This window comes from Apus apus, chromosome 1 (assembly GCF_020740795.1).
Source record: "Apus apus isolate bApuApu2 chromosome 1, bApuApu2.pri.cur, whole genome shotgun sequence".
NCBI classification, from domain to species: Eukaryota; Metazoa; Chordata; class Aves; order Apodiformes; family Apodidae; genus Apus; species Apus apus.
This window is the reverse complement of record NC_067282.1, coordinates 126,950,871-126,963,218: the sequence shown is the minus strand read 5'-3', so window position 1 is coordinate 126,963,218 and position 12,348 is coordinate 126,950,871. Positions and strand designations below refer to the sequence as shown.

General features: G+C 42.0%; 1 protein-coding gene across 3 annotated transcripts in view; it reads left to right on the top strand.

Moving 5' to 3' along the window:
• Positions 1–12,348, top strand: part of DYRK4 (dual specificity tyrosine phosphorylation regulated kinase 4) — a 41,411-nt gene that overhangs the window by 19,145 nt on the left and 9,918 nt on the right. For all 3 annotated transcript variants that reach the window (XM_051608082.1, XM_051608083.1, XM_051608084.1), the window contains 6 exons: positions 918–1,053; positions 2,236–2,399; positions 2,780–2,916; positions 3,737–3,877; positions 6,399–6,537; positions 10,198–10,279. In XM_051608082.1, the coding sequence (XP_051464042.1) occupies positions 918–1,053; positions 2,236–2,399; positions 2,780–2,916; positions 3,737–3,877; positions 6,399–6,537; positions 10,198–10,279 (799 nt within the window). The remainder of the gene's footprint in view (positions 1–917; positions 1,054–2,235; positions 2,400–2,779; positions 2,917–3,736; positions 3,878–6,398; positions 6,538–10,197; positions 10,280–12,348) is intronic.

The following is a 12,348-nucleotide window of genomic DNA, read 5'->3' as shown; positions in this document are numbered from 1 at the left end:
TAGGTTAGCAAATCTGTTTGCAGATACCCTTTCCTTGCTTTGTCAGATGGATCCTATTTCTGCTTAGCAGTTCTTGTTCCTCCTATGTTCGTAGCAGCCATAGCTTCAGCCAGGTATTGATCTATTGCATCCATTGTTTCCAGCTGAGTCTTTTCCCCTCAATGAAGGGACTGAAGAGAACATGACCTGGGCTCCTACATCTTTATCCCAGAGGACACTGTTTTCTGACTCCTTATCTAGCTCTCTTTTATCTCCAACCTTCCATCATCGCTTTGTAGCTTGATTCTGTAGTCTGTCCTTTGTTTTGTTCTAATTCTGGGTACAGTGACAATCTGCATGTGCTGGGAGATCTTGGTGACTGGCTGATACAGGTGACATCTCTGTATCTTTTTCTTCTGCAATTTCCTCCTTCTAGTGCTTCCACACCAGGCCATTCATTCCCTTTTCATACCAATCTTGATCTTTCTGTGATTTATGTGCATATGTGCAGACCCAAGCTGGTGTCCCTGCAGTCCTGGGGGCTTCACAAGTAATTTCAAGTCACCAATGGATGTGCCCACTTACCCGCGGTTAATGAAAGCACAGCAGTTTGTAGAATTTATACAAAGTGAGAGCCCACATATTGAATGAACATGGAAGATGAACTTCTTTCTTGCTTTCAGAGATTTATCTTTCCATGATCCTTTAGTTCTACTGGCAGAATTTGCTCTCTGGGTAAGTAGGGCATTCTAGTCTAGAATATCATAGAGATCACTCAACAAATCCAAAAGAAATATCTTGCAGCTTTTTTTTTTTTTTAATGTAGCATTTTAATTGATTTTTGTACATTTTTATAGAATTGAAGATCAGCTGAATGTTCATGAAATTTTCTGAAAACAAAGTTTACCTTTTTGTTTTGGTTTGGTTTTGTTTGGCAGGAAAATGGAACTCGAGGCGATTTTTCCCAATTTAACCTTCCAGACAGTCTTCCTGAAAGTGATACCAGAAGCCAGACAAAACCATCAGAACTGGAAAGCACCAGCATCAGTGTCAAACTGCCTATGACAGCTTCAGGTAGACTGTAACAGAACATGCTAAAAAGGCTGGAGCAACAGGCTGCCTGTACAGATGAGGAGTGCATGCAGTCAGGATACTCAGGGACCAGAGGCCCTATGCTAAATGGCTGCTGAAGTATTAAAATAAAAACAACTTGGAGGAAAGGAATATTGACAGGCTCAGTGGTTTCTAAAAATCCAATTTGGGGATGTATGCATTAGGAAGATGAATAGACTGACACAAATACATAAATGAGAGAAGTCCACATTCTACAAAAGAATATATATTTGTCTAAGAGTATGACGGGTCACAAAGGTAACAGCAGTATTCTATTACAGTGCTAAACACTTTTCCCACTTGCTTGTAGCTGTGTCACGTTTTATCTGTGTGGTCTAAGTTGCATTTTGGGAGTTCTCATATCTAGAAAGTTTATGGCATAGTTAATCTACTTTTAGAAGAAGTCTAGGAAAAAACCCAACAACAAACAGTGGCCTTTTGCCTTGAAAATATTTAGCATCCCTGCATTAGTGGATGGAGATCTGCCACTGTTTAACAAACACCTAGAAACATGCATGTCTAGAAAACACATGGGTTTGTAATGCTACCGTCTGACTATTTATCTAGATTTAAATCATGTAAGTGGAGGTGTTAGGGTAGCTGAAATGCTTCTTTGCAGGAAGAATCAGAGCTAGGAGAACTTCAGATTTGGGTCCCATTTCATTCCTAACCTCATGCATCTGAACTTGACATTTTCTATAAAAAATTCGAAAGATTTGGTTAACTAAAGCTTACTGCCATTTTATCAATTAAAATCAAAACATATTATTTTTTAATGTAAGCTATGAAGCTAGCTGAAGCAGATAGACAACAGATGGAATTTTCAAAATCATCTAGGTACAGAACTTTGCTCAGAATAAAATAATTTTTACCTCAGATGTCTTAAAAGTCTTGCTGAGAGATGATGAATGCTCTGTTCAAAGTACTACTGTAAGAAAAACAAACATAAATTTGTGCAAAATGTCAATATTGTAAACTCATAGAAATGCTTGTTTGAAGGGACCAGTCAGTTGGAAGGGACAGTCAGCCTCCTGTTCAAAGTGGCATGCTATATTGTAAAATGTTCCACTATAAAAGCAATTTACCATCAGGTTTCTGACATTTTATTAATTTTTGCTTTTATATTCTTGTTTTCTGATGTAGAAGCCTTGAAAAATTTTAGAAACCAGTTAACTGTTTATGAGCAAAAAGAAATTTTCAATTATACAGAGCTATGGTTTCTTGGGCTGGAAGCTAAAAAGATTGAAGGTTTGCCTGAAACCCAGAATAATAATTGTTATGATGATGAGCATGGTTCCTACTTAAAGGTAAGTGGAAAAACTGTGGTATTCATTTTCAGCTCAGTAAGTTTGTAGTTACTGTCTGCCAACTCTTAAGTGATCAATGCAAGAGAAATGCTGTTTCTAGAATATAAATATGCACATAGTTAAAACATCAGTACCAATCACTTTAAATCCCAGAAGAGAACCCTAAAGAGAGACCCACTTTGCATCTTGTTCAGGACTGTTGCAAGGTAGGTGGATTAAAGGATCATGCTCTTGTTATTTTCTCTGTCATCCTTCTTTAATGTAGATTTCATTTGCTAATATTCCAGCATGATTTGTGTGTAGACTCATGTATATGAACTACTTTAAAGCCTGATCTTTGTCATACTATTTGAATCTGAACTATTTGTTTTCTTTTCAAGGTTTTACATGACCATATTGCATACCGATATGAAGTGTTGGAGGTGATTGGGAAAGGGTCATTTGGGCAGGTGGCTAAATGTTTGGATCATAAAACAAATGAATTAGTGGCATTGAAAATAATAAGGAATAAGAAAAGGTGAGACATCTGAGTACAGCCAGCTCTTTTTTGCATAGACAGTCTGAGTTAATGTGAACAAAGCAAAATCAACCCCCCTGTATTCTGGTTTTCTTTAAACACGGTGAGAATAGAGTGAGGAAAGGTGATGTCAGGGACTTGGAATTGGCCTGGACTCAGTGGAGACACAGTCTATGAAAACATACACAATTTTTCCAGACTTACAAGGAGGTCTCAATCTATCTCAGCCCAGGTAACCAACCCTGCATGACTGAGAGCCTACAATCCCTCTCAAGACTCCAAAACCACAGGAATACACTGGGAGGCTCCAGAGAATCATTTTAACATGAACTCTACAATAATACCCTAAGCAACCTCTTCTTGTTATGTGACTGGTTACAAAATTTTAGTTGGGTTTTGCTTGAAACAAAGTCAGTGAAGCAGATGAGACTGATGCTCCAGCAACTGAGTTTTAGCTTTTCAGTTTTCTCCCTCAGTGAACAATAAGTGTAAAGATGCTTTTCAAAACTGACTGTCTTATTGCGGTAAGTGTGAAATATGGCCTGATTCAGGAAACCTTCCTGTGGACTTTGAAAAAACTAGGATTTTACTCTAAATGCTAATTTGAAACTTTTTCACTAAACTTTTTTTCAGGCAAGTCAAAATACTGACTCTTAAATGTTATGTAAGACCAGTATATTTAGACTAGGAAATAACCACAGTGAATCAGTTACAGTAGTTCATTGGGGTGAATAGTAAATTTTTAACCACTGTCCCACATGTTGAGTTTACAGTGAGATTGTGGTGTTTGATATCATTCCTATGTCATGTGATATTTCAGATTTCACAGCCAGGCTTTGGTAGAAGTGAAGATCCTTGATGCTCTCCTGAAGAAGGACAAAGATGATACTCATAATATCATCCACATGAAGGAATACTTCTACTTTCGCAATCACTTCTGTATTTCCTTTGAACTGCTGGGGTAAAGTATATTTTCCTTTGCACAGCTCTTAAGGAGCATTGTAGATCTTGTGTCTTACAAGCTCTAATTTCCATCTTACTCAGAAGAATTTGCAGCTTTTAATGTAACAAGAAAGGGATACTGTCTAAATACAGACTACATAACTGAACTTTGATCACCAAAGGTGAATGGAAAAAGGCCTTGTCCAGACTTCACATGGGCAATGACATCATCTATCCCTTCTGTGCTGTGTATTGAAGTTTTCTTTCCTGAAAAAAACAAAACAAAATAAAACAAAACAAACAAAAAAAAACCACCAAAACAAAACAAACAAACCAACCAACAAAAACAAACAAACAAACAAACAAACCAATGGGTTCAGGACTAGTAAACTTTAGGATATAGAATCATAGAGTCATAGAATGGCTTGGGTTGGAAGGGACCTCAAAGATTATCTAGATCCAACCCCCCTTCATGGGCAGGGACACCTCCTACTAGACCAGGTTGCTCAAAACCCTGTCCAATCTGGCCTTGAACTCTTCCAGGAATGGGGCATCCACAGCTTCCCTGGACAACATGTTCCAGTGTCTCACCACCATCACACTAAAGAATCTCCTCCTAATGTCTAATCTAAACCTCCCCTCTTCCAGTTTTAATGCATTCCCCCTTTGCCTCTCACTATGTGCCCTTGCAAAAAGCGCCTCCCCAGCTTTCCTGTAGCCACTTTCAGGTACTGAAAGGCCACTATAAGGCTTCCCTGGAGCCTTCTCTTATCCAGGCTGAATAATCCCAAGTCTCAGCCTGTCTCCATAGGAGAAGGGCTCCAGCCATCTGATCATCTTTTTGGTCCTCCTCTGGACTCACTTCAACAGCTCTATGTCTTTCCTGTGTTGGGGGCTACAGAACTGGGCACAGTACTCCAGGTGAGGTCTCATGAGAGTGGAGTAAAGGGGGAGACACATCTCCTTGCAATCAGGGCATCAAACTGGAATTATGGAGATTGCCCACAGTGTCCCATTCCTCAAAGTAAACCCCCCATTGCTGCACATGTTATAGCCCTTGCTGAAGATTCATCATGCTATGGAAGGTTTGATCTCAAAGAGACATAAATCCAGTCTGCTGCTGCATCTGAGTCTGTCACTCACAAACACGCAGGATGAGTGTTGACTTCTTCTCTCCAGAGAAGACACAGACCAGTCTTTTCAGAAAGCTACTATGAAAACTTGTGGGGAAATGTTCATGGGGTAGCCACTATGTTCAACTCTTTATAGAAGACTGGTTGTCATATAAAAATAATTATCTGGTGAAATTTTTATTGCTTCTAAAATATAGTGAATACAGTGTTTCTAAAATATGTTTAAAACCCCTTCATTTGTGAAAATTCTTTTCCATCAAGTCCTGGTAACTTCATTTACTTCTGAAGGAATGGGCTTTACGGGACATCAGTGGATGCACAGGCAGGGAAAGCAGAAAGCAGCTGTTCTTTATGTCCTTGCAGATGTGTGAGGTCCTGCTGCGGACACTTCTTGAGATCACATTGCTGAGGATATGCCTGTCGTTCCCTTCACTGAAGGCGAACCACCATCTCTGTGACCATTTACTCCTCAAGCATGCCCATAAATGAAGCAATCAGTACTTGTCAGGCTGGGGGCTCCTCAGGGCTCTGACACCAGCAGCTCCCTTGAGTCCATTAGGGAAGGGCCTGGCAGCCAGGAGCAGGGCAACTGGGGGACGTCGGAGCAGCCCCAGCTCAGAGCATCAGGCACCTCCCTGGGGACAGGGACAGGCTGAGGCTGGGCCAGGATGCAGGGCTATAGGTGGGCCTGGCTTGGTGAGGCCTGTATCAGGGCCATGGAGAGCTGGAGACCATTTCTGTGGCAGAGGCTGATGGCCCCGGGGTGACATGCGGTCCTGGGCAGGTGGAGGAACCCCAAACCACTGGGAAAGGCTGTTGGGGCTGGTGGTGGCCTCAATGACTCAGGGCAGACTTCACACGACGTCAGCCACACTCAGCAGAAGTTGGAAACATCATTTAATGCCAAATGGAAGGAGCTATGGTATGATGGTGACAGAAGGGATATAAAAACCTAAAAATACCTGAATTTATGGGGGTATATATCTAGAAAGATTTATTGCTGATAAAAGGACTTTTTAGTTTAAGAGGATTTACACAAAGTGCCAAAACAAAGACAAATGAGAGTGAAAGGAGACTGTAGAAAATCTTTTACTGTGAGCTCTTGAATAATAGTTATTCTTGGTGAAAATCAGCACAGCTGTGTAACAGTGCTGACTTTAGCAGGCACAGAAGCCCACTGATGTTATGTCTTCTTTAGATCTGGAGGCATAGGGAGATGTTTGTGTATATCACATGCAGAACAGCATTCTCAAGGAGGAAAATATCTAAGTCACTTTCCACTGCATGTGTCCTCCCTCATGTAGGAAGACAAGCTCAATACTCTCTTATGCACTGTAAACAAATAATGCCTTTAAAAATATGTTCTCTGATCTCTTTTCTGCTTTCTGTCTTCTTCCACTGCCACAGAATAAATTTGTATGAGTTGATCAAAAAGAACAATTTCCAAGGTTTCAGTTTGTCTTTAATTCGACACTTCACTCTGTGTGTGCTGAGATGTTTACAAGTGCTCTACCAGGAAAGAATAATTCACTGTGATTTGAAGCCTGTAAGTACAGTAATTTCATAACCTGTTATTCTGTACAGAATGAGCTTCAGCCTATTTTTTATTGATCAAGAGGAACTCTCAGAAGAATCCTTACAACCCAGTAGGGTAGTTGTACAGAAGCTATAGTTTATTTCAGACTGTTAATACCAGAATCAAGTGATTCTTTCCGTTAATTCAGTTCAATCACTGCCAACATGTATGCAAATATGAATCAAATTCATGTAATGATTTTTTGCTTGGAGAAAGAAAAAAACTACTTGTGCAATTAAGTAGTTCAATATTAGGGACATCATAATGCAAGGAGATATTCACAAGACAGACTGTGATGCAATTCTTGCCACTGTATCTGCTACATCTGCTATGTATTCATGCTAGATGAAATATTTCCCTTCTCCTTAAGCCAAATTTTTGCAATTTTCTGAGAGTTCTCACAAGTCTAAAGAGTCACATACTGCCTCTACCCATTGTCTTGCCAACATCTTTGCCAGACCAATTTGAAATGGGAAGTGAAGGTTTCAGGTACTGGAAGGCTGCTATAAGGCTTCCCTGGAGCCTTCTCTTCTCCAGGCTGAACAGCCCCAACTCTCTCAGTCTGTCTGCATAGGAGAGGGGCTCCAGCCCTCTGATCATCTTCATGGCCCTCCTCTGGACTTCCTCCAACAGCTCCGTGTCCCCCTTGTGTTGAGGGCTCCAGAACTGGACACAGTACTCCAGGTGGGGTCTCACGAGAGCTGAGTAAAATGGGAGAATCTCCTCCTCTGACCTGCTGGCCACACTTCTTTCGATGCAGCCCAGGACACAGTTGGCTTTCTGGGCTGCAAGTGCACATTGGCAGCTTTTCATCAGCCAGCACCCCCAAGTCCTTCTCCTCAGGGCTGTTCTCAATCCATTTTCTGCACAACCTGTATTTGTGCTTGGGATTTCCCAACCTGTGTGCAGGACCTTGGGCTTGGCCTTGTTGGACTTCATGAGATTGGCATGGGTCCACCTCTCAAGCCTGCCAAAGTCCCTCTGGATGGCATCTCTCCCTTCCAGTGTGTCGACCTCAACACACAGCTTGGTGTTGTCAGCAAACTTGCTGAGGGTGCACTCAGTTCCACTCTCTGTGTCACTGGCAAAGATGTTAAACAGCACTGGTACCAGTACTGACCCTTGAGGAACTCCACTTGTCACTGCTCTCTGTTTGGACATCAAGCTGTTGATCACAACTCTTTGATTGTGATCAGCCAGTCAATTATTTATCCACCAAGTGGTCCATCCGTCAAATCAATATCTTTCCAATTTGAAAAAGAAACCAGGGTGTTGTGTAGGACAACACTGGACGCTTTGCACTAGGCCTGGTAGATGATGTCAGTTGCTCTCTCATTGTCCACCAATGCTGTGCCCCCATTGTAGAAGGCCACTATGTTTGTTTGGCACGATTTGCCCTCTGTGAAGCCATGCTGGTTGCCACCAACCACCTCCACCTTTTCCATGTGCCTTAGCAGAGCCTTCAGGAGGATCTGCTCCATGATCTTGCTTGGCACAGAGGTGAGAACAACTGGCCTGTATTTCCCAGGGTCTTTCTTTTTTCCCTTCTTGAAAATGGGCATCATGTTTCTCATTTTCCAGTCAATGGCAGCTTCATTGGACTGCCACATCTTTTCAAATATGATGGCTAGTGGCTTAGCAACTTTACCTGCCAGTTTCCTTGGCAGTCATAGATGGATCTCATCAGGTCCCATGGACTTGTGCACTTTCAGGTTCTTTAGAAGTCTCAAACCTGCCCTTCTCCCTGTCCCAGACTTTGCCTTCTGCAACCTGGGTGGTGTGGCCAGAGCCCTTACCAGTGAAGACGGAGGGAAAAAAGTATTTGAGCACCTCAGCCTTCTCCATATCCTGCATGACCAGGTCTCCTGTTTCCTTCTGGAGAGAGCCCATGTTTTCCCTAGTCTTCCTTTTATCACTGACGTTCCTGTAGAAGCTTTTCTTGTTACCCTTGATGTCCATGGCCCGATTTAATCTGGGTGTTGGTTGTCCTAATGTGATCCCTGGCATTTTGGACATCTTTGTACTTCTACCAGGCTACCTGTTCTTGCTTCCATGCTCTGTAGACTTTTCTTTTTACATCTGAGTGTGTCCAAAAGCTCCTTGTTCATCCATGCAGGCCTTCTGGCATTCTTGCCTGCCTTCCTCTTTGTTGGGATGCATTTATTCTGGGCTTGGAGGAGGTGATTCTTGAATATTGAACAGCTTTCTTGGGCTCCTCTCCCATCTGGATCTTTATCCCATGGTACCCTACCAGGCAGATCCCTGAAGTGGTTAAAGTCTTCTAACCTGAAGTCCAGGGTTGTGATCCTGCTTGTTGCTCTATGGATACTGCACATGATCCTGAACTCCACCATCTCATGGTCACTGCAGCCAAGACTACCACCATCCTTCACATCCCTCCTTATTTGTCAGTACAAGGTCCACCAGTACTCCTCTCCTTGCTGGCTCCTCCACCAGCTTTCTCATGAAGTTATCATCAATGCACTGCAGGAACCTCATGGATTGTGCACGCCTGGCTGTGTAGACTTTCCAGAAAATGTCAGGGTAACTGAAATTCCCCATGAGAACCAGGGCCTGTGATTTTGAGGCTACTTTCAGCTGTCTGTAGAAGTGAAGTGGAAGTCAGTTCTTGTCTTGACTGTCATCAATAGCAGCTTCTTCCTTCTGGCACGCACAGTATTTCCTTATGAGTCCACTAACTACCCAATAAACTACTTTGTCATTATTTGGCATTATGCTGGAAACTGCTCAGTCCTTCAAAGCTTTGATGTATAATCACTTTAAAACTGGTTTATAAAGGTAGCCATATTTCTGCTGAGAAGTGAAAAAGATTGTATGATCAGAAAGGAAATAAAAGGAAATTCTTAATTTAGGCAGATTTTTAATGAGGGTAAAATTCAGCTCTGCAGAAATGAGCTAATAGGTTATGTTTGTTTCTTCATCAGTGCAAATATTCCTGAGCTAGCTGTTAAAGAATCACTTCTTAAGCTGGAACTGTAGGCACACAGAGCTGTACCCATCTGCAGCCAGGTAATAATCTATAGGGCCCTATCATGTTCATTCATCACAACCTTGGGATCTCTGCATCACACATCATGAGGTGGAGAGAGAGATGCTTACAGAGAGTCTGGAGAAAGCTGAAAGTAGTGGAGGGAAGAACTGTGAAGTGCAGCTTTCTGTGATTTCTCTGGAGGGGCTTTCTGTGATTACGAAAGGATGGTTCTGGTTAATTTAGCACAGCGTGCAACCAGATGCAGTTTGCCTGTTACTGGATTAACAACAATGAGTTTTGGGGAACTCACTCTGCTCCCAGGGCAAGCAGTCTCACTGCCTGATGCGTAGACAGCACCACACACTGCACAGTGCAGCAGCTGGGGTTGTATAAGAGAGAGTAGTGTCCCTGCCTAGCTAACCTGCAACCTGGGGAACCTTTACAAAACTTCCCTCTTCTTGGTTAATTGCATATTGGATACTTACTTAGCAAATGCATTCTCAAGGAAGTTGTATTTTGAAGCTTTTATTATGCAGTTAAGTGTAAACCAAATGCATTATGTGTTGCTTATTTTCTAAAGTGCTCACTAATTTAATGTAACTTTCCCTTTTTACCCTGTGGTTTTTCTTCCTCTTTAGGAGAACATACTATTGTACCACAAAGGCCAAGCTTCAGTAAAAGTTATTGATTTTGGATCAAGCTGCTATGAACACCAAAGAGGTTTGCAGAAAAGTCAAGTTGATGTAATTTCTCAATAAGCTTTCATAATGTTAAGTAATCTGCAAAAACTGTTTCTTTGATTGAGGTAATATAGTGATCTATGTGCCTAATTAGAATCTGATGAACTGCTCAGCACTGGTTGTGGAACAAATACTGGCAGGACAAAAGTAACCTATTATCACACTTTTTCTTTGTCCCAAACCTGGTAAGTTCCTCAACTCCTGTTGAAATCAGAGTGGCATTTGCAAGAGTGGTTGGCTGAAATAGACTTACGAGCATAATCCAAATACTTAACAAGGAGTTTATCAGGTCCAGAGAGCCTTTCTCAGTGGGATGCTTAAAATATAATTGATACTTTTTGGATTAATGCAATGGGAGTAGTGGGAACTATGCTTTTAGTTTAGAAAGTCTAAGTTCAGTTTGGTATTTTTTTAATCAAAGATTTAAGTAACATGTGCAGGAGATAACAAGAACAAAATTTGTAAAGGAGAAGTGAATGTATAAAAATTCACCTAATAATAAATCTTAAAATTAGTAGATATATTGTAAGGAAAGAATGATATCATCATTAGGAATGCAAATATCATCTGTTAACAAAAAACAACCAAGCACAATAACAAAAAACAAAACCCAAGAAAGAAATCTGGACTGCATTTTATTAACTTGGAAAAACAGAACTGGTCTTAAATGGGTCATTATTTTTCCTAGGAAGGATTGATACTTAAGTTGAGCCAAACCTGTTCATCTATATTTTAGGATTCAGACCATTAGATTTACACCCTTGTTTTGTTGGAGTGCAGAATAATTTTAGGCTTGCTGGTGTTTGAGTAGAATGTAATATGAGATGCAGCCTTAAATATTTGCAGAGTAACAGATTGAAAGTGAAACAAGTGAAAGGAAAGATCACAGAATCACACAATCACAGAATCCTAGGGGTTGGAAGGGACCTCAAAAGATCATCTAGTCCAACCCCCCTGCCAGAGCAGGGTCACCTAGAGTACATCACACAAGAACGTGTCCAGGTGGGTTTTGAATGTCTCCAGAGAAGGAGACTCCACAACCTCTCTGGGCAGCCTGTCCCAGGGCTCTGTCACTCTCACAGTAAAGAAGTTTTTTCTGATGTTTACTTGGAACCTCCTATGCTCCAGTTTGCACCCATTGCCCCTTGTGCTATCACTAGACATCACTAAAAAAAGCCTGGCTCCATCGTCCTGACACTCACCCTTTACATATTTGTAAACGTTGTAAACGTTGTAAACCCTCAGTCTCCTCCAAGCTAAAGAGACCCAGCTCCCTCAGCCTTTCCTCATCAGGGAGATGTTCCACTCCCTTCATCATCTTTGTGGCTCTGTGCTGGACTGTTTCAAGCAGTTCCTTGTCCTTCTTGAGCTGAGGGGCCCAGAACTGGACACAATATTTCAAATGTGGCCTCACCAAGGCAGAATAGAGGGGGAGGAGAACCTCCCTTGACCTACTAACCACACCCTTTCTAATGCACCCCAGGATGCAATTGGCCTTCTTGGGCACAAGGGCACACTGCTGGCTCATGGTCATCCTCCTGTCCACCAGGACCCCCAGGTCCCTTTCACCTACACTGCTCTCCAGCAGGTCAGCCCCCAGCCTGTACTGGTACATGGGGTTGTTCTTCCCCAGATGCAAGACTCTACACTTGCCTTTGTTTCAAGTTTCTCCCTGCCCAGCTCTCCAGCCTGTCTAGGTCTCGTTGAGTGGCAGCACAGCCTTCTGGTGTGTCAGCCACTCCTCCCAGTTTAGTGTCATCAGCAAACTTGCTGAGGGCACACTCTGTTCCCTCATTCAGGTCGTTGATGAAAATATTGAATAGTACCAGTCCCAGTACCGACCCCTGAGGGACTCCACTAGTCACAGACCTCCAACTAGATTCTGTCCCATTGACCACAACTCCCTGATTTCTTCCTTTCGAACAGGTCATGATCCACCTCACTACCTGATCATAAAGATCAGTTCCTTAGTTTATCTATGAGAATGTTGTGGGAGACAGTGTCAAATGCTTTACTGAATAATGACAAAAATCTTTTGGTCAAATGCAC